Genomic DNA, 22,272 nt, shown 5'->3' on the forward strand with positions numbered 1-22,272 from the left:
AAAAAAAACATTATTACTTAATTAATTAAAGAAGACAAACATTTTATTTAATTAATACAAATGACCAAATTTATTCCAAATATTCTCAATCAAATCCTCCTTTAGTTTGCGATGTGCTTATTGGAATTCTTGTTCGTCATAAAGTGTGTATGAATCTTTTTCATCTTCGACAATCATATTATGCAGTAGATAACACCAGTTTAAACATCTACTAATGAAAAGTTTGAGGGATTGAAAACAGCAGAAGAGAGGTTAAAGAGTATTATTTACCGAAATATTATGTAGTTTAGTCACATGAAGGTTTGAAGATCAATATATGAGGTTTCAGATTTTTGACCGATTACAATTATTAGAAAATCTGTCCGTTTTATATATTGGACTTGGATTTCTTGTTTGTATTTTAAGTTAATGAAGGATTCTAATATAACTGAAAGTTAAACAACGAAACAACAAACATCAAACAGAACACAACAACAACAACAACAGGACAGCATATATACATTGATCTAAAAGCTTTTCAGATTCAGCAGGCACTCGCACTAGACCAGAAACAAACGGTGACTCTTGTCTTACCAATCTTCAAGATCTAGTAACCTCCCTGAATAAACGCATTAAGGCGTTGAAGCTCCTCTCGATGCTCACTCACCACAGCTCGGACCACATCTCCAATGGACACCATTCCGATCATCTTCGGATCTTTGTTCAGACCTCCTTTGAACTCTTTGAAAGTGCTTTGGTAAAGTTTTGTCTGCAGTTTGTAAATCAAGGAGAGAATATATATCAGCATTTGTATCTCATCTTCCAAACCAACACTCATAAAACATGGAGGATCAGATCTTAGTCCTCATCAACATACCTTTCTTTCTCAAGTTTTGACTTCAGCTCCTCAATCTTTGAATTAACCTCATTGGACATGCTGCCAGAAAAATATACAAGGATTGAAGCAAGAATCAGCTAACAAACTAACAACACTTAAAAGAGCATTAGAACATGATAAATTTGGTCTGCGATAGAAGATCCAGACTAATCCATGTACAACGAGCTTGATATCTTATCAATCAAATACACATAATCAATTGCACAACAGATCGATTAACCAATATAAAAATGCTTGAGCATATGATCGAACACCTTTAGCTTCATCTGCCTACATCTAGTTGATAAAATTAGGTTTGCAATACAAGATCCAGACTAATTAATTCATGTAACAAATTGAAGAAACGCTCCATAGAATCAAACGATCGCCATAAATTTCTCGATGATCTCATAGCAAAAAATTGAAATCTAAGGTGACGGTGATATTCAACTAAACATTCCATAACCTAATCGGAGAGGAACATGTAACCAAGAGATTATATTATCACCTGGAGATGCTTTCTTCCTTCTTCTTACGGCCATCCTCGTCCGCCTTCTCTCTGATTTTCTGCAACGCCGACATGAGTCCTTTGAGATCGCTGCGTATGATCAACACAGAAAACACAATCGCGAGTCATAATTTAGCCAAAACCAGAAGAAACAAAGAAGAAGAAGACGAAGCGAAAAACACAAAACGGACCTAGATTCATCGGAAAACATAATCGCGAGTCACAATTTAGCAAAAACGAGAAGAAACGAAGAAGAATACGAAGCGGAAAACAAAAAAAAACGGACCTAGAATCATCGGGATCGGAATCGTCCTGGAGTTTAGCCTTGACCGTTGGCTTCTTCTTGAGCGATTGCGGCGGCTCTGGCTGAGCTCTCTTATTAGAAGTCGCCCCGGTGTTTCAATGGCCGGACAGAGGAGATGACGGTGAGGGAAAAAAAATCTCTCGCCGTTTCGCCTGCTCGAGGTTTGCGAGAGACGAAGAAAAAATAAAAACAAAACTTTCCAAGCCTTGGAAAAAATAAAACGTAACTTGGGGGAAAATGGTGACACGTTACCATAAGAACAGATCTTATTCAAAATCACTTGGACTGCTCTTGTGGGCACTATTCATTAAATTTTATTTTTAAAAGGCCCAATATCACATGGGGTGATCCACCTATAAACATGGCCTTAGCGTCTTGCCATATTTGTCAGTCTTTTACGGACAAATAAATATTTGGGTTTACCTACTGATAATACTTGGGTTTACCCTAGAATCACTTTATTCACTCTTTATTAGCTTAACAAATAAAAATAAAATAATATGCCATATCATGCTATATTTAAAAATAAATTAAAGTTAAAATTAGAAAAACAAAACAGATTATGTAAACAAAATCAGTATACATATAGCCACTCTTTTACAAACCTAAACCAAAATAAAATTTCATTTAATTGTAAAATTTAAAACTCTAATCAGTCTTTTATAAATCCAAAACGATATATAATTTCATTTTTTACGTCAAAATCTATATATATTTTCGTTTTAATTGTTAAAAACTCTGACTACTTTTTATAAACCCAAATCGATATATAATTTTGTTTTAGTTATAAAATCAAAACCCCAATCTTTTAAAAAATCTAAACCGAGATATAATTTTGTTTAATTGTAAAGACTAAACCCTCATCCTCTTTCATAAATCCAAACCGACATTAATTTTGTTTAATTGTAAAATCTAAACTCTAATGCTCTTTTATAAATCCAAACCGATATATAACCTCATTTGATTGTAAAATGTAAAAACAAACTGATATTTAACCTTGTTTAATTAAAAAAATATACAGATTTTGTTTTTTTTTAATCTGTTTTTTTTTTCTCTATTATAGTTTTGATTTTTTTTAATATAGTATGTGGGATTGGAGAATCAATTTCACAACGTCGAAGTGATTTGGGAACGGAGGCGCTATCAACCGTCCTAGTTCTGAACTGACCGTAAGACTTTCCGAAGTGAATTGAAAAGTTGTGTGTTTTTATTGATATTTGAGGCACCATCTTACAATTTGATCTATCTCTTTTATACTATCACTACAATCATTAAATTAGTACGGATTCTCCTCCGTTAATTTGGCGTTTCATTTACTGCAAATTGTAATCAAATCCCACTTGTTACGCCCTTGCTGATCCGAACTCTGAGGTGGCCCTCAGCTCGGCGAATCCCTCATCCATTCTTCTGGATTGGACCTTCATATCTTAATGGGACGCACTATCACTCTTCTTTAAGTCGGGCTGACCGACTGAAGCGACCCGACCCATTTTCTTATAGTAATAATAATATAATTAAATACTCCACAATATTTAATTACAATTCGAACAATAAACCAACAACAAATCAATATGCACAGCGGAAGACAAACCAAACCAACTCTAAATTTATATAAATACAGTATCAATCATAACCAATATAAACCAGCAACCTAGCATAATTATATCCAAGTTTCCAATAACATAACCATGAACACACAAACGAGACCCTAGATCATCCTCCTCCTCATCGCCATGATTCCACGTCACATACCTGCACACCACAAACAACAATTGAGATGCGTAAGTATTATCACAAATACTTAGTGAGACAATCCTCCAATCTACTGGGCTATACACACAAGCATTTGAGAATCCAATGTCAAACAATCATCCAACCAATACAATCAAATCAGGAAAAACAAGTGATAATCGACCGCGTACGAAGGTTGGTGTCGACCGACATCATAGTAGTGTCGATCGACACTGACAAACTGGTGTCGACCGAAACCTGCTTGACACCTCCCGAAAACTCTAGTTGTGTCGACCGACACTTCCACATAGTGTCGATCGACACTCCATAGATTTCCCGAGCCGTCCTCACTCTAGTGTCGACCAACACACTAATGGTGTCGATCAACACTGATGCCGAAGATCGTCTTCCTCGATGCTCCATTGCACATCTCTGCCTCCAAATGTTTCCCAAGCATTCCAAACTCTTCCACAAGCCACAAAAGGCCATAGAAACCCCAAATCGACCACAAGCAAGCAAGGAATTAATCAAGCAACTCAAAGAACACAAAAACATAGAATTATCAAGCTTAGATAAGTCATGGTCATGCACTTACCTCTTTTGAAGAAACTTCTAACCCAACAACGACGAATCCAACCCTTAGAAGGCTTCTCCTTCGTTCCTAGCACAAAATCTTCACTCCACAGCAATAGATCTTTCAAAACCAGCTAAGAATCTCTCCAAAAAGCCTCCAACTCTCAAGAACACTTTTTATCCCTCTAACTCTCTCTAAACAGCGACAAAACACTTTTCCAAAACCCTTTTGGTCGACTTCTTACATATGTATCCCGGTTTGGAAATCCCATTAAACCAAACCACTCCAATTCGACGATTTAAAACGATCTGGTCGAACCAGAAATAGCTGGTGTCGATCAACACTACCCTTGGTGTCGATCGACACCCATCCCCAAAATTCCCAATTTGGTTCACGAATATTACACCGACTTCCGCATCTGTGTTGAACGGGCTGACAGACTCGGTACCAACATAGTATTACTTGGTATATTACTCTATTTTCATTAGTTATGTTAAGCTAATAAGTGGTGAATAGGAAGGTAAGGTTCATCTCTAAAAATGAATCTAAATATTTTTCATTTTTATATACTTTTGGTTTTTAGATGATCTAAATTTATTTATGATACAAAGTTATACTACAAAAAAAACAAACATATTGTATCACTTAAATAGTATCACAAAACTAAGTGATATTATTTCAAATTACTTTTCAATAATTGATATAAAAATTATAATTTTACATCGGTTACAATAATTGATTTGATATTTTTATGACATCATTTCATTATAATTGATGCAAATTTAAATAATTTACATCACTTTTAAAATAATGAAACAAAATATATAAATTTACTTCACTTAATAATTGATGTATTTATTAATTTCTATTAACATCACTTAGAAAAATGATCCAAAATTTACATCATTTAAAAAATGTTGCTAGTAAAATTATGTGTCAAATTAATATATTAACTGAACTAAAAGAAAAAAAATATTATGTTACTCTTTAATCGACTAAAACTAAAATTTAAATTGAGAAAAAAAGAAAAAAAGAAAACAGAATAGCTTATATCCCACATCCGCTGTATAAAAAAATGCTCTCCTAATTAATATATTCTCTTAACTTAGTCGTACATCTTTAATGGGATAACAACTATTTGCGTGGATCCCATCATAAATACAATATAAGAGAATTTGTTAGAAATATCTTTTTTGAGATACCTTTTTCAAAAATAATTTTTTTTTGAACATTTTCATTTTTCCCCTCTTTTACACAATTACAATATATTAAATTAATTTTTAATTTTTTTTTCTGAGATTTGGATTCTCTAATTTATATTTAGAGTATAGTTTTAAGGGGTAGGGTTTAGTATTTGGGGTTTAGAGTTTAGAATTTATTTATTTTATATATTAAAAAGTGTGTTTTGAAAATAGACAGCATAGAAGGGTATTTTTGAAAAATGACATAGAATATAGGTAAATTATCAAATGAATATATAATAAACAAATATGATTCAAATATAAATAGTTAAATATTATACTAAAAAATTATTTTCATATAATTTATTATAATATTCATTTTAACATCAATTTTTCTGAAATAATATAAATATTTAACATTAGTTTTGATAAATAATGCAAATATTTTATATATAAAAATTTAGTAAAAATGATTTAAGACTTGCAACATTTTTTTAGCATCATTTAAACATGATACAAATATAATATATAAATGATGTGAAACCATTTTTTTTTTGTAGTAATTACTAAACTAAAACAAGATAGGATTTTTTTGGTAGTTTTTTCCCAAAACCAAATTGATTTTAAAAAAAAAAAAACGTGGATATCTTCTTTGTGTCGACCATTTAAAGTTTTCATCTCTTTCAATCACAAAATTTGTAGTCTAGCTCTATTTTGTCTGTCAGCAAGATTCTAAGCCACAATTCAACGCTAAAAAAAAAGATTTCGAAACAAAGTACCCAAAAAGTTGTAGAAATTTTTAAAAGCTAAAGACAAGAGGACCCAAAGATAGATTCGAGATCATAAGAATCGGGTCGTTGGGTGTTCTATCCCTTGTGTTGGCGTTAGCTAACGTCGTCAACATTGACGACGCGAACTCAAAAGCACGACAAAAGCAAAAGAAGTTTTCACATGTTATCCGAGGATGTTTTATATTACGCGACAATTTTTCAATTCAACTTTGTCGACACATATAAATTAAGATAAAAATGCAATTATCTTTGACTGTTTTAAATATCATTTTTCAGTTCAGAAAGCAAAAAAAGAAACGTGACTATAAGTTTCAATTGATAAAAAATTAAGTTTCTATTCATCAACAACCTTTTATTTTTGGCTGAACAATCATCTTTTCGTATATTTCATTCCCAAGAATTTATATTTAGAATTAAAAATTACTAGAAATAGACGAAAGCTGTTAAAGGAAATTATACAAAAAAAAACAAAAAGAAAAAACAGAGCCAATATATATCCAACAGCTAACAAACCAACACACTTCCAAAACAGTCACCGCACGAAAACAGAACCAATCTTTATTTTCTTGAGAGAGATAAAAAAAAAAAAAAATCTTTTGTTCTTGTCTGAACGGCAGATCGGAAACTGTAGGCTTATCAAGAATTATTGTTCAATCAGACAAGATCTTGTAAGAAGATTATATCACATTTCTTTGTTTCCATTTTTTTTTCTCCCCCTATTTATCTATTTTGTTCGAGGAAAATGTGATTTCATTTCTTAATCCTTTCTACTCAAATTGTTTTTGAAAGAGTTCTATCTATTATCCAATTTCTGTGGGTTTATGTGAATTTTGCTGGTCATTTCTTTTCTGATTCTGACGAAATTCAGATAATCAGCAACCTAATCTTGGTTTAAATATTGGAAAACAACAGATTTCAAACCTTTAGCGTTTGGAGTTAATTAAAATGGAATTTAACATAAATTTGTTCAAAATTTAATTTGGAATCATTGTTTTTAATTTTGGTGAATACTGGCAGTAGTTGAAATGAGAAGAGAAGTTGTTGGGTCGGTGAGCACCGATGCATCTAATGAAAGGGTTCACGTGTCTCCCAAGATAGCTGCAGAGGAAGAAGATTATGAGGTTAAGGAATGCACTGAGGAGAATTCTCTCTCTCAAAATCATAGATCTTCTAGTGTAATCACAAAGGTATTGTATTAAAGAGAAGGGATGATAATGAATTGAGATTTGAAAGTGGTTTTTTTCACTCTTTCTGTTCTTGATTATATCAGAATGATGTGAAGAAGAAGCATTTGGATCATGAAGAAGATGATTGTTCTGTTGCTTCTTCGTTAAAGAATGCAAAGTCGAAAGTAACTCATGGAACCGCTCCACGATTTAGGAGTGCACAGCGCGCTGAGAAACGCAAAGAGGTAGTTCAATTGTGTCTACTACATTTACTAATAACCTAACAGATAATATATAATAAGTTAGTTATATTCTGTTTTGTTCTTATTTTTAAAGTCTTTTTGTGATTTTAGTATTACCAAAAGCTTGAAGAGAAACACCAAGCACTTGAAGCTGAAAGGATCGAGCTTGAACAAAGGCAAAAGGCAAGAATCTTTTTAGTAACTAAATCAAGAAAAATGTTTTCTGAAAATCTAAAATGGGAAACACAAATTTGCAGGAAGAACAAGAAGCAGCTATTAAACAGCTTCGGAAAAACCTCAAGTTTAAGGCTAATCCCGTTCCTGATTTCTATTATCAAGGACCTCCCGCGAGACCAGAGCTCAAGAAGGTAAGTCTCTCATCTATGTTAGGATTTAAGATGATCTCACTTGTTTTCTTGTGCGACAAGCAAACTTATGTTCAACGATAATTAAATGTAGTATCCATTGACGCGTCCTAAGTCGCCGAAACTCAATCTGTCCCGGAGAAAGAGTTGCAGCGATGCGATTAGTACGAATGGTGAAGAGAATTCAAACTCACAGAACAGCCACAGCGTGGTAGAATAAGGTTGAAGCCCTCAAGAAGAATCCATGGAGGAAGATGTTTCTATTACCTAACTTTACTGGACCGGAGTATACCAAGCTTTTATTTCCGGTTAATTCTGGTATTTGTTCTGTTTCACAGTTGTGCTCCTCAAAACGAGTATTGATTGTTTTGTTTTGTTTTTCACGTCTGTCTCTACTTGATTTCGGTTTTAATTTTACGTAACGTTTTAATATGAAATTGTATATTTTAAGTGTTGAGGAATCTTGGATATAAAGTTTGCATCGATTATATTGGTCGTTGATTTGTATGGAGTTATAATTCCTTTGTTGCTACTTGATAGTTGAATAGAATAGTACTATAGTAGAATAGAAAATGGTATAATTGTCATCTCACTGAAATTTATACAATATAGCTTGATAGCTACAAAATCTTTGAAGAGAGCTGGACCGAACCAAAGATTTTGTTTTTGGGTCTGAATTCGGTAAAGAGAGCTAAACTGTTTGACAAGTTTAGTGTCTTAGTGATCCGTTCTCTGTTCGGTTCGCCCAAACCGAACTGTTAACCATAAACTGTAAACCATTTCAACGTGAGGAACCTACTATGAAAACTGTAATGCTCATCTCCAGCGTACCTTGGACGGTTTAATGGGTACCCTGGTCGAACTTTGGTCGAATTTGTACATAAGTTAAACGATTTGGTCGAAGAAAGGTCGAGGAATGGTCGATGGTCGAAGAAAGGTCGAGGAAAGGTCGATGGTCGATGAAGGGCCGATGGACTGTTAGCTGCTGGAAATCCGAATGTGCGAAGTAGAAATGGGATCTATTGAGAATTTATTGGGATTTTTTGACAGTGCGGATTTGTCGGACATTGTTGTCGGAAGGCTATCGTATTGCGGTACTTTCGGACAGAATTGTCGGTACGCGATCAAGAGAGGGATCGATGGATCGGTCGATCGATGTGCCATTACCGAGAGGCCATCGGTGATACAAGGATTCATGGGCCAGTTTAATGGGCCACACACGTTGGCTCGATGGTTGACGTGGCAAGAAAGATACGCGATCTTTTGGAGCTAGGGCTTCTCGTGGAAATGCGACCCTATATATAGACAGCCAATCATTTGTTAGGGCTTTCACGCATAAGAACTCCGAAAGCAACCAGATAGAGAGATCTAAGCCTTTTGTTCGAGAGTTAGTCGATGAAACGACCCGACCCATTTTTTTAAAATAATAAATAATAATAATAATAATAATAATAATAATAATAATAATAATAATAATAATAATAATAATAATAAATATTCTACAACTAATGGTCACATATAGAGAGATCTAAGCCTTTTGTTCGAGAGTTAGTCGATGAAACGACCCGACCCACTTTTTTTTAAATAATAAATAATAATAATAATATTAAATACTATACAACTAGTGGTCCCATACCCATTAGCCACCTAACCACAATCACACAACCGCGGATAACACAACAATAACATTAAACCAATAAATATCCAATAATTAAATAACCAATATTAAAACATAGCAAATATCCAATGACCAAACAACAGGAAACATAGAACCAGCAACCTAGCAATGTTCTAATGACCCAACTCTTGCAAGCTATCAATGCCATACAACAACCAATCGAGTCCCTAGAACATCCTCCTCTTTATTGCCTTGATTCCACGATCACACTTTGCCTTTACCTGCACTACAAACACAAATTGAGATGCATGAGTATTTAATAAACACTCAGTGAGGCAATCCTCCCATCTACTGGGCTATACACACAAGCAACTGAGATAGCAATGTCCAAAACAATCAACAAACAAAGCAAACAAACCAGGAAGCAAACATAGTCTCGCTGGAAGGGAGGTGTCGACCGACACCAGCCAAGTGTTGATCGATATTGGCACTCGGTGTCGACCGACACTACCCCACAGTGTCGACCGATGCTGCTCTCTGGTGTCGACCGACACCCTCCTGGTGTCGATCGACACTGACTATGCAATCACAAACCGCTCGAACCCGAGAGTCGAATCCCGCTTCCCATCACCTCCAATCCTTCCAATACTCAATCCCAAAGCTATATGAATCCGTAGGAACCCTATAGCAACCATAACAAGCAAGAAAACACCACAAACAATACCAAACAAGCAAGACAAATGAAATCTCAGGTTTAGATCAGCCATGGTCATGCACTCACCTCTTTGCACGAAGATTCTGACCAACAGCAACGAATTTAACCCTCCTAGCAAGCTTCTAGCACCTTCCTAGCTTCAGATCTCCCAAGAACAGCCAAGAAATCTCACCAATCCTCCCAAAAACTCAAGAACGCTTCTTTTCTCTCTTTTTCCTCAAAAAAACTCTAAGCGGCGATAGAAAACAACTTTCCAAAACCCTTATGTCAACAATCCACTTAAATACCTCGGTCCAATGGTTTTTCTTAAACCAAACCGATCCAAATTGGTAATTAAATCGAACTGGTCGAACCAAAATTTAATGGTGTCGATTAACACTACCCTTGGTGTCGACAGACACCCATCCCCAAAACGCAGAGTTTTAGTTTGCGGATGTTACAGTCAAGAATCCGAGAGCGGCTGACGAGGATCTAAGGCGTTGGTCGAGAAATCTGGGTAAGTGTCGGCTGAACTTTGTGTTTAGCGATATTTTACCGAGAACTATCTGAATGGGAACGTTGATCTGTACTGTTATGTAGTTTCCAGTGGTTAGTGTTATCTGATCGAGAGATCTGATCGAGGGTGGCTCCAGCTGTTCGAGAAAATCGCGATAAGAGGTGTCAGAATTTGTGTCTGAGTGCGTAAGGTGAGTGCGTGACCGTGGCCGAGTCTAGAGTCGTTTCTTGCATAGATTTATCGAAGTCTTTGATTGTTTGCTTGTCAAGTTTTATGTTATTATCGCGATAATGTCTTGATGATTAATCGATGGTGGTTCCGATAATTGTCTTGACGGTATGTTATGTTTATGACTTGCATGATTGACTTGTTGAATCGATTGTTTGAATGTGTTTTCTGGATTGAGCCTAGTGAGACGGGACGACCGCTCCACTAAGCAAATCCGTTTGCTTACGCCTCCTTTGGTTGTAGGAAAAGAAAATTACTTTGATGCTAACGAAAGTGGCTGAACCAGCTCGTGGTACTAAGGCGTGGAAAGGAAGGATGGTGGATTTGGATAGTTTATCTTTTGGTCTAGTATGATAAAACGATGTAATAGTTTATTAGCAAACTTGCCGTTGTACTAGAACCCTGATTTAAATTCAATTAATCTGTTTTATGCATTTAAGACTTTTCTAATCGAACCATCGCCGGAAAAAAATGTTAAGTGAATCAGAGCAGTAACACCGACTAAGTATCTAACCTGTGTGACTATCATCGTGTATCGTGGTCGGTAAAATATTAAATGGGTTAGGGTATTTCAATTGGTATCAGAGCATGGTCGATTCTAGGACAGTCTAGCATAAAACATCCATCCTTCCGAAGCCTAATGTCTCACGGTAAGACTGGTTGTTGTGTGAGTGTGAAATAAGTTAGTATTGGAACTCACTTAGTGTCAAACATGGTATTTGCAGATGGTGAGGAATACCCGTAACGGTTCTAGCAATGGTACTGCTGGCAACGGTGTTGGCAACGGTACGGGCGGTAATGTTGTCGGCAATGGTTGTGGTGCACAAGTTGAAATGGGACAAGTTTGGGAGTGTTGGCGCAAATCTTGGAAAGATTGGCTCCACAACCAGCTGCAAATCCACCAGTGCGGAATGTGCCACCCGCGGTACCAGAAGTTCCATATGCTGAAATTGGGAACTAAGTACTTCTCTGGTGGTGCAAAGCCTATTGAGGCGGATGAATGGAGAAGTCGGCTTGAGAGGAACTTTAGTCCTGTTTGGTGTCCACAGGAGTATCAAAAGGACATTGTTGTTCATTACTTGGCTGATGAATCACATACTTGGTGGTTTAGGTGTAGCCAATCAGTTGCCGAATCTGAACTGTTCGTGGAAAACTTTCTGGGACATGTTTCAAGCTAAGTACTTCCCACAAGAAGTGCGTGACCGGCTTGAAACTGAGTTCTTGGACTTGCGCCAAGGGACAATGACTATGAGGGAATATGAAGCTGAGTTTAATCACCTTAAGAGGTATTGGGGACATGAAATGGAGGAAGAGCAGGTTCAGGTTTGCCGATTCCTACGAGGGATAAGGATAGATGTTCGCAACCTTTGCATGATTTGTAACTATGCGACCCTTTCCAAACTTGTGAAAAAGGCGGCGATGCTAGAAGATGGTCTTGTAGAGGAAGCAAAGATGGTGTTTAAGCACGTGTCAACCCCGACGGTATAGCAAGGTAAACCAGAGAACGGTGCCGGACAAAAGAAAAGCTGGGGGAAAAAGGGTTTCTTAGGAAACCGAGTGTGCTCCACTTGTTAAAAGGTTCACTCTGGTACGTGCAGACTCCTTACTGGGGAGTGTCTTTGATGTGGTAGCAAGAACCACAAGATAACTGACTGTCCAGAGAGGGAGAGAGTTGCTGACATGCGAGTGTGTTACAATTGCGGTGATCCTGGTCACTTAAGGCCGATCTGTCCGAAGCTTGGGCAGCAAACTCGGAAAAGGGCAAATGAGTCGCTGCCATTGCCACCTCCATTGAAGAGGCAAGCTTTAATGCCAAGGTTTTATTCCATCTTCGAGGAGTCTATTGAGCCAAGCACTTCTCATCCGATCACTGGTAAGTCCTATCACTTACCTTAGCAAATTTTTGTGTGGAATTGCTTGTTGCTTGTCGCGTTAGTTCTTAGCATTCTAGGTGAATGTGTAGGGACCATAATCATGGGTGGTGTGGAACCCATGTCTTGTTCGACTCCGGTGCATCACATTGTTTTGTATGCCCGGAGATGATCGGAAAAGGTGGGTTCTTAAAGGAACCTAGGGATAATTTTTGATTGGTTCAAGCGGCTGGTGGTCAAGTGATGATGACTTATGGGATAGTTCGAAACATCTCAGTGATGATTGGTGGATTGGACATGCCAGCGGACTTGAAGATTTTCCAAGTGAAAGCTCACGATGTTATCCTAGGAATGGATTGGCTCGACAAATATATGGCGTACTTGGACTGCCACCGAGGGAGAGTTCTCTTCGAGACTGCTAAGGGAATGCTGGTTTATCGAGGGATTCAACCGGTATAGGGAAGCTTGATTGTCACAGAAAAGCGGAGAAAATGATTGAGAAGGGCCGTGAAGCGTATTTGGCTTTGATCACTACAGTTGAAGTTGGTTTGGATGATGAACTCAAGGACATTCCGGTGGTACGGGAATTTAAGGATGTATTCAGAGCATTGACTGGTTTACCACCAACGCGTTTGGATTCATTTACCATCGAGTTGGAACCAGAGACAACACCTATCTCTAAGGCTCCTTATTGGATGTCACCGGCTGAGATGGCCGAATTGAAAAAGCAACTAAGTGAGCTGATGGAGAAATGATTTGTAAGACCGAGTAGTTCACCATGGGGCGCACCGGTACTCTTTGTGAAGAAGAAGGATGGCACCTTCAGACTTTGCATTGACTATCGTAGACTGAACAGAGTGACGGTGAAAAATAAGTATCCGCTTCCAAGGATTGACGAGTTGCTGGACCAACTCCGAGGCGCTACTTGTTTCTTGAAGATAGATTTGGCTTCAGGCTATCAACAAATTCCGATAGAAGAGTCGGATATCCGCAAGACGGCCTTTCAGACAAGGTATGGACACTATGAATTTGTTGTCATGTCATTTGGGCTGACCAATGCGCATGTGGCTTTTATGAAGCTGATGAATAACGTATTCCAGGAATACTTGGACGAGTTTGCTATCTTTTTTATCAATGACATATTGTTCTACTCAAGGAACCCGGAGGATCACGGTGTTCACTTAATTAAAGTGATGAGTAAGCTAAGAGAGCATAAGTTGTTCGCCAAGCTAAGTAAGTGCAGCTTTTGGCAGAAAGAAATCAGATTTTTGGGCGATGTGGTGTTGGATATAAAGGAGTGTCCGTCGATCATGAAAAGATTAAGTCAAAGGCGGACTGGCCTAGATAGCAGAACGCGTCTAAGATAAGGAGTTTCCTGGGTTTGGCTGGCTATTACCGACGTTTTGTTAAGGGATTTGCAAGCATGGCGCAACCAATGAAGAAGTTGACGGGTAAAGATGTACCATTTTGTGTGGTCGGCTGATTGTGAAAATAGCTTTGTAAAGCTAAAGGAAATGCTGACAAGTGCATCGGTGTTGGTATTACCGGAACCAAATGAGCCATATGTGGTCTACACAGATGCATCTAGAAGGGGACTAGGATGCATGTTAATGCAACATGGCAAAGTAATCGCTTATGCGTCGCGACAGCTGAGGAAAGATGAGGAGAATTACCCTACGCATGATCTTGAGATGGCGGCCGTAGTGTTTGCTTTGAAGATTTGGTGATCTTACCTTTATGGTGGGAAAGTTCAAGTCTTTACGGATCATAAAAATTTGAAATACATCTTCACGCAAGAAGAGTTGAACTTGCGACAGCAAAGATGGATGGAGCTAGTGGCTGACTACGACATTGAAATCGCCTACCATCCGGGTAAGGCAAACCTCTTGGCCGACGCATTGATTCGGAAGAGAATGGCCACGACTATGGAGAAAGATATGGAAAATCTGGTTAGCATAGTTGGAACCTTGTGCTTAGAAGCATTGACAGATAAATTGGAACCGTTGGGCTTGGGAGCCGCGGACCAAGCTGATTTATTGACCCGCGTCCGGCTAGCACATGAAAAGGACGACGAACCGATTAAGTTGTCAAAGAATGATAAGGCCAAATTTCAGACTTCAAACAATGGGACAATCATAGTGAATGGTCGAGTGTGTGTTCCGAAGGATAAGGAATTGCGGAAAGGAATTCTGAAGGAAGCACACCAATCTAAGTTCTTGATACACCCAAGATCAACAAAAATGTATCGAGTTTGCAGCTTGTCCAACCTGTCAAAGGGTTAAGGCGGAACATCAAGTTCCAGGAGGGCTGTTGCAAAGTTTGCCAATTCCTGAATGGAAATAGGACATGATCACCATGGATTTTGTCACTGGTTTGCTTGTGTGCGACAAGAAGGATTCGATATGGGTTATTGTTGATCGGCTAACAAAGTCTGCGCATTTCATTGCGATGAATAAGAAAGATGGTGCAGAGAAGCTTGCGGAGCTGTATGTGGAGAACATTGTGCGGTATCATGGAGTGCCGGCCAGTATAGTATCATACCGCGACTCCAAGTTTACTACGACATTTTGGAAGGCACTTCAGAAACGGTTTGGTACACAGATTAACATGAGTACAACGCATCACCTACAAACGGACGGGCAGTCCGAGCGTACTATTCAAACACTAGAGGATTTGTTGAGAGCTAGTGTTCTTGACTGGGGTGGGAATTGGAAGGACTACTTGCATTTGGCGGAGTTTGCCTATAACAATAGCTATCAAGCAAGTATTGGAATGTCACCATATGAAGCGTTGTATGGGCGACCTTGTCGAACGCCGCTGTGTTGGACGCAAGTGGGGGAGCGAAGTATCTATGGCAGGGACTTTGTTGAGGAAACAACTGAAATAATCAAAGTCTTACATGTTAAGATGAAAGAGGCACAAAACCGACAGAAGAGCTATGCGGATAAGCGTCAGAGAGAGTTAGAATTTCAAGTTGGGGATATGGTTTATCTCAAGACAGTTACCTACAAGGGTAAGGACCGCGCTGCCTTGAACCCAAAACTCACCCTGCGGTACATGGGACCGTACCGGATTCTAGAAAGAATTGGATCAGTTGCGTACCGGTTAGAGTTGCCACCGGCGATGGCTGCATTTCACAAAGTGTTTCATGTGTCTATGCTAAGGAAATGCATAACGCACCGGGAGAATGTTGCCTCCGAGCCTCCACTAGATTTGCAAGAGAATTTGACTATCATTGGGATACCAGTCTGAATCATAGGAACAAAGCTGAGAACGGATCAGAAGAAGAAAGTCAAATTGATTCAAGTAGTGTGAGATTGTGATGGAGAAGAATAAACTACTTGGGAACCAGAAGAGGTGATGAAGGTAAACTTCTAGTCAATGGTTTGAGAAGCGGGAAGTATCAAAACAGAAATCCTAGATTTGAGGGCGAATAGATTCTAAGTGGGGGAGAGCTGTAACGCCCATCTCCAGCGTACCTTGGACGGTTTAATGGATACCCTGGTCGAACCTTGGTCAAATTTATACATAAGTTAAACGGCTTGGTCAAAGAAAGGTCGAGGAAAGGTCGATGGTCGAAGAAAGGTCGAGGAAAGGTCGATGGTCGATGAATGATCGATGGATGGTCGATGGATGGTCGATAAATGGTCGATGAATGGTCGATGAATGGTCGATGAAGGGTCATTGGACTGTTAGCTGATGGCAATTCGAATGTGCAAAGTAGAAATGGGATCTATCGAGAATTTATCGGGATTTTTGGATAGTGCAGATTTGTCGGACATTGTTGTCGGAAGGCTATCGTTTCGCGGTACTTTCGGACAGGATTGTCTGTACGCGATCGAGAGAGGGATCGATCGATCGATCGATCGATCGATCGATCGATCGATGGGCCATTACCGAGAGGCCATCGGTGATACAAGGGTTCATGGGCCAGTTTAATGGGCCACGCACGTTGGCTCAATGGTTGACGTGGCAAGAAGGATACGCGATATTTTGGAGCTAGGGCTTCTCATGGAAATGTGACCCTATATATAGACAGTCGACCATTTGTTAGGGTTTTGACGCATAAGAACTCCTAAAGCAACCAGATAGAGAGATCTAAGCCTTTTGTTCGAGGGTTAGTCGAGAATCCGAGAGCGGCTGACGAGGATCTAAGGCGTTGGTCGAGAAATCTTTGTAAGTGTCGGCAGAACTTTGTGTTTAGTGATATTTTACCGAGAACTATCTGAATGGGAACATTGATCTGTACTGTTATGTAGTTTCCGATGGTTAGTGTTATCTGATCGAGAGCGGCTCCAGCTGTTCGAGAAAATCGCTACAAGAGGTGTCAGAATCTGTTTCCTAGTGCGTAAGGTGAGTGCGTGACCGTGGCCGAGTCTAGAGTCGTTTCTTGCATAGATTTATTGAAGTCTTTGATTGCTTGCTTGTCATGTTTTATGTTATTTATCGCGATAATGTCTTGATGATTAATCGATGGTGGTTCCGATAATTTTCTTGACGGTATGCTATGTTTATGACTTGCATGATTGACTTGTTGAACTGATTGTTTGAATGCGTTTTCTGGACTGAGCCTAGTGAGATGGGACGACCGCTCCACTAAGCAAATCCGTTTGCTTACGCTTTGATATGCTCAAATTTACTCTAGAGCTACTCCCTCAAATTAAGAGATCAATGCAGAACTTAGGGGTCAAATTCCACAAGGACTCAAGACTACACAATAAATTATAGAGTTTTTTTAATTATGCTAAACAAATTAATTTGAATTGAAATAACAATGCATAATATTATATAAAGCTGTGAAAATTCAATGGATCAAAAAGCTAGGTTTAGGAAATTTCTCAGGAAATTACAAATTATTAAATCAATAAATAAATTAGGATTCAAGCAATCAGGAAATCAATTATATTCTCATATCAATCAATAATCCTAAGATCTAAATCCAGATGACTAATCAAAGATCTAGCATTAAGAACAACCTATGATGAAGATCTAGAAAGATATTGAATCCTAAAAAAACAGATCTAATAATTCATAAAAACCCTATGAAAAACCCTGAACCTAACAAGCAAACTACTCAGACATATTCAATTAAGAACAAAACATAATTCTGAATAATAAGCAATAGAGATTAAAAGAGTAAAAGAGAGTTCAAGAATTCTTCTCCACAAAGCAGATCTCTCTCTCTCCAAATCTCTCAAAATCTCACAGGATTGCAGAAAAAATAATAATTGCTAGAAAACAACTTAATGGTTTGTAAAACCTAAAAATACTATTTATATGTCCTAAAACATGTCAAAGATTTGTGTTGCAATTATGGAAAACTTTGGGGCAGATTTGTAAAACTTCCAAAACTTGAGTCGTCTTGCGGCTAACAGGGGTGTCGACCGACACCAAGGCTGGTGTCGATCGACACCATCTCCTCTGATTGATTCCAAGTTGATTTCCTCCAAATTATTGCTCCAAACTGATCCAAATTGCTACACTTTGCTCTATCCATGCTAAAATCCTAGAATACCTGCAAAGTCTCCAAAACATCCTAGAAATACATCAAAAGACACTAAAAGACTCCTTATATCATGGTTAAAAACCACAAAAACCATGATATATCAACTCCCCTAGACTTAGCCTTTGCTTGACCTCAAACAAAACATAAGCTTAGACCTGTGAAAGAGGTTTGAAAACTGGGAACTCACTCAAGTGCTGAAGATTCTTATTCGCACTCTTCATTTACCTGACTCAAGAACTTACTTCTTANCACAAAGCAGATCTCTCTCTCTCCAAATCTCTCAAAATCTCACAGGATTGCAGAAAAAATAATAATTGCTAGAAAACAACTTAATGGTTTGTAAAACCTAAAAATACTATTTATATGTCCTAAAACATGTCAAAGATTTGTGTTGCAATTATGGAAAACTTTGGGGCAGATTTGTAAAACTTCCAAAACTTGAGTCGTCTTGCGGCTAACAGGGGTGTCGACCGACACCAAGGCTGGTGTCGATCGACACCATCTCCTCTGATTGATTCCAAGTTGATTTCCTCCAAATTATTGCTCCAAACTGATCCAAATTGCTACACTTTGCTCTATCCATGCTAAAATCCTAGAATACCTGCAAAGTCTCCAAAACATCCTAGAAATACATCAAAAGACACTAAAAGACTCCTTATATCATGGTTAAAAACCACAAAAACCATGATATATCAACTCCCCTAGACTTAGCCTTTGCTTGACCTCAAACAAAACATAAGCTTAGACCTGTGAAAGAGGTTTGAAAACTGGGAACTCACTCAAGTGCTGAAGATTCTTATTCGCACTCTTCATTTACCTGACTCAAGAACTTACTTCTTATACTTAACCATGAGAAGCAATCAACATTCCTTACTCAAATCCCACAATCCTCTGGAATCTCTGAAATCTCCGAAATCTCCATTGTCATCTCATTACATAAATTAAAGCAAGTACATGTGAGTTCTTACCTTTGGTGTATCGATCAGTGGCTAATGGACTCTCTTCAGGCCAAGAAATTCTTTATACATCTCCTTTCCTCTCCCTCTTCGCACTTCCAAAGGGCTGATTTCTCCCAAATTTTCTCTCTTTTTTTTTTCTCTTCAAAGGTGTAAGCGAATACCGGGGTCATCGGTAATTTACCTACCCCTNAGTCGTCTTGCGGCTAACAGGGGTGTCGACCGACACCAAGGCTGGTGTCGATCGACACCATCTCCTCTGATTGATTCCAAGTTGATTTCCTCCAAATTATTGCTCCAAACTGATCCAAATTGCTACACTTTGCTCTATCCATGCTAAAATCCTAGAATACCTGCAAAGTCTCCAAAACATCCTAGAAATACATCAAAAGACACTAAAAGACTCCTTATATCATGGTTAAAAACCACAAAAACCATGATATATCAACTCCCCTAGACTTAGCCTTTGCTTGACCTCAAACAAAACATAAGCTTAGACCTGTGAAAGAGGTTTGAAAACTGGGAACTCACTCAAGTGCTGAAGATTCTTATTCGCACTCTTCATTTACCTGACTCAAGAACTTACTTCTTATACTTAACCATGAGAAGCAATCAACATTCCTTACTCAAATCCCACAATCCTCTGGAATCTCTGAAATCTCCGAAATCTCCATTGTCATCTCATTACATAAATTAAAGCAAGTACATGTGAGTTCTTACCTTTGGTGTATCGATCAGTGGCTAATGGACTCTCTTCAGGCCAAGAAATTCTTTATACATCTCCTTTCCTCTCCCTCTTCGCACTTCCAAAGGGCTGATTTCTCCCAAATTTTCTCTCTTTTTTTTTTCTCTTCAAAGGTGTAAGCGAATACCGGGGTCATCGGTAATTTACCTACCCCTCGCTTCTAAGCTTTGTTTGATCATTTGACTCAAGAGTAGAATAATGAGGTCACAGGTAATTTACCTACCTCTCTAATTTGATCAAAATCATATAATCTTTTATTCTCTTTTTTTCTGATCTTTTTTTTTTTTTTTTTTNTTTTTTTTTTTGTTTTAAAGTACTGAAGGGAAGAGAGAGGGGAGACATACTTTGAAAAATTGCACTGTCTTGTATGGCGCGAAGAAGAAGTCTAGTCCACTAATTTCCAACTCCCTAGGCAAGAGAATTAAGTCCAATTAAAATCTTGATAAAAGTTGAGACAATGTTAGATCAATCAGATATCCATTGAATAAGGGCTTCCAGGATTGTTGATAAGGCTCATAGTCTTTCTATGCTTCAGTTCTGAGATCAAGAATAGTAAAATAATCATTAGAGTGTTAGCCAAATAAGATAAATCATTAGTTAAGATCATAATTCCCAAAGACAAAAAGAAAAATTTTGAAATATTTGACTCAAACTTTTTGGTTTTAACTGACACAACTGAAACTCAAAAACAAAAACGTAGTTAGTAGATAACCTCCCCCATGCTTAAACAACACTGTCCCCAGTGTTATCAAGCCTAAGATTGGCAAAAGAAAAATAAAATAAATATAAATGAAAAGCAAAGGAAAAAGAAAATCCTACCAGTGGGTTGCCTCCCACTAAGCGCTTGTTTTCAGTCATTAGCTTGACTTTGCTGGAGCTCATGCATCCGGTGGATTGAAACATGGCATTGAGGTCCTCTTCATCCAAGGTGGTGTATAAGCTTTAGGGGCATGAGGTCTGCCAAGGATGTGAGGAACAGGAACAGGACCAGGGCGGGATTTAGGGATGGGTTTGCTTCTCTTATGTCCTACAAAATCATCAATAGAAGAAACAAGCGCTCTACGATAATCTTGTGGCTTGGTTAACTGCAATAAAGTTTTCGTACCTTTGAAGTTCTTGTTGATGATAGAAGGAAGTTTAGGAGAAGGAGATGCGTACCTTGGCCTTACCTGAGGACTATGGAGTGTGGATTGGTGACTCTTCTGTTTGGGAACAGGTTTTTGACACTGAGCCTGATGCTCGTCTTGCAGCAACTTCCTCAACAGAAAAAATTTGTCCATCATTAATAGGAGCTTTCCTTAGCTTATCCATCTCAAAATTCATACTCAAACCTTCCACATTCAGTGTTATGTGTCCCTTCTGCACATCAATGATGGCACCAGCTGTAGCCAAGAAAGATCTTCCTAAGATGAGAGGATCTTTAGGCTCTATATCATACTTCAGCACCACAAAGTCAGTGGGAATCATGAAGTTTCCAACCTTAATTGGAATATCCTCTAAAACACCTTCAAGAATTCTTCGGGATCGATCAGCCAAGATAAGAGAAATCTGAGTTGGCTTGTATTCTGTCATCCCAAGTCTCACAGCAACAGAATGTGGCATCAAGTTGATACTAGAGCCAAGATCACAAAGTGAGTTAGCAAACCTTCACTGAATTGCTTAGCATTCCTACACTGAATTGCTGCACTCACTTTCTCAGTGACCACCACTTCTTGCTTCCTCTCTTTCCTCGTTTGAACAGGCTGGTTTAACAGAATTGCACTAACTTCCAGGATCTTCCAGGATCTGGTAACTTCTTAGCATTCCTACACTGAATTGCTGCACTCACTTTCTCAGTGACCACCACTTCTTGCTTCCTCTCTTTCCTCGTTTGAACAGGCTGGTTTAACAGAATTGCACTAACATCTTTTGTAAGTAGTGCTCCTTCCTTAGGGCTCTAGCCATTTGATACCATTCGCTTCACATACCGCTTGAGTCCAGGAGAAAACTTGACTGCATCAATAAAAGGCATCTCAATCATCACCTTTTCCATCATTGCCTTGCATCTAGCTTCCTGCATCTCCTGCTTAGAGTTTCGTGGCTTAGGAAAAGGAATTTTAGGTTTGTACACCCTCTCAGCACCTGCTGGAGCCTGAGATTTTGCAGTTTCTGGGTTCGTCTGAGATGAGTGTCGACTGACACCCAGGTGGTGTCGATCGACAACATCATATGAAGCCGAGAGATTTGTCGATTTCTCTCCTTTTTCTGCAGAAGCAATTTCACCATCATCTTCATCTCTCACTGATTTGGAATTGCAAGCATGCTTGGGGTTTCACTTAGTTCTTCCAGGAAGAAAACCCTCTTGTCGTTTGACAGACCTAGTAGTCTGAATAACTTGATTATCTAGCTTCTTTACATGAATGTTCAATGCATCTATCTT

The 22,272-nt window shown here is 38.4% G+C and overlaps 2 protein-coding genes and 1 long non-coding RNA gene across 3 annotated transcripts; 2 read left to right on the plus strand and 1 right to left on the minus strand.

The window, feature by feature from the left end:
* On the minus strand, nt 329–1,676 carry LOC104771296. The gene is made up of 4 exons (XR_764783.2): nt 1,651–1,676; nt 1,365–1,454; nt 857–916; nt 329–748 (listed from the first exon to the last, which is right to left on the minus strand). It is a non-coding gene; the product is annotated as an uncharacterized LOC104771296 (long non-coding RNA).
* Nucleotides 6,485–8,214, plus strand: LOC104771297 (protein WAVE-DAMPENED 2-like). Its single transcript, XM_010495801.2, has 6 exons — nt 6,485–6,613; nt 6,963–7,132; nt 7,216–7,356; nt 7,465–7,536; nt 7,611–7,721; nt 7,813–8,214. The coding sequence occupies exons 2-6, from the start codon at nt 6,971–6,973 to the stop codon at nt 7,936–7,938; spliced, it is 612 nt and encodes a 203-aa protein (XP_010494103.1). The 5' UTR covers nt 6,485–6,613; nt 6,963–6,970; the 3' UTR covers nt 7,939–8,214.
* On the plus strand, nt 12,456–13,401 carry LOC109131224. Its single transcript, XM_019241917.1, has 3 exons — nt 12,456–12,648; nt 12,873–13,078; nt 13,150–13,401. Exons 1-3 carry the CDS (start codon nt 12,456–12,458, stop codon nt 13,399–13,401), a joined length of 651 nt encoding a protein of 216 aa, XP_019097462.1.

The sequence above is a fragment of the Camelina sativa genome, chromosome 20 (assembly GCF_000633955.1).
Source record: "Camelina sativa cultivar DH55 chromosome 20, Cs, whole genome shotgun sequence".
NCBI classification, from domain to species: domain Eukaryota; kingdom Viridiplantae; phylum Streptophyta; class Magnoliopsida; order Brassicales; family Brassicaceae; genus Camelina; species Camelina sativa.

What these genes read in the sequence shown, in the direction of transcription:
- LOC104771297 (XM_010495801.2), top strand. Translation starts at nt 6,971, where the DNA reads ATGAGAAGAGAAGTTGTTGGGTCGGTGAGCACCGATGCATCTAATGAA. An exon ending in GCGCTGAGAAACGCAAAGAG is followed by an intron (nt 7,357 to 7,464) that starts GTAGTTCAATTG and finishes TTGTGATTTTAG; the next exon opens with TATTACCAAAAGCTTGAAGA. An exon ending in AGCTTGAACAAAGGCAAAAG is followed by an intron (nt 7,537 to 7,610) that starts GCAAGAATCTTT and finishes ACAAATTTGCAG; the next exon opens with GAAGAACAAGAAGCAGCTAT.
- LOC109131224 (XM_019241917.1), top strand. Translation starts at nt 12,456, where the DNA reads ATGCGAGTGTGTTACAATTGCGGTGATCCTGGTCACTTAAGGCCGATC. An exon ending in CACTTCTCATCCGATCACTG is followed by an intron (nt 12,649 to 12,872) that starts GTAAGTCCTATC and finishes GATTGGTTCAAG; the next exon opens with CGGCTGGTGGTCAAGTGATG. An exon ending in AGACTGCTAAGGGAATGCTG is followed by an intron (nt 13,079 to 13,149) that starts GTTTATCGAGGG and finishes ATGATTGAGAAG; the next exon opens with GGCCGTGAAGCGTATTTGGC.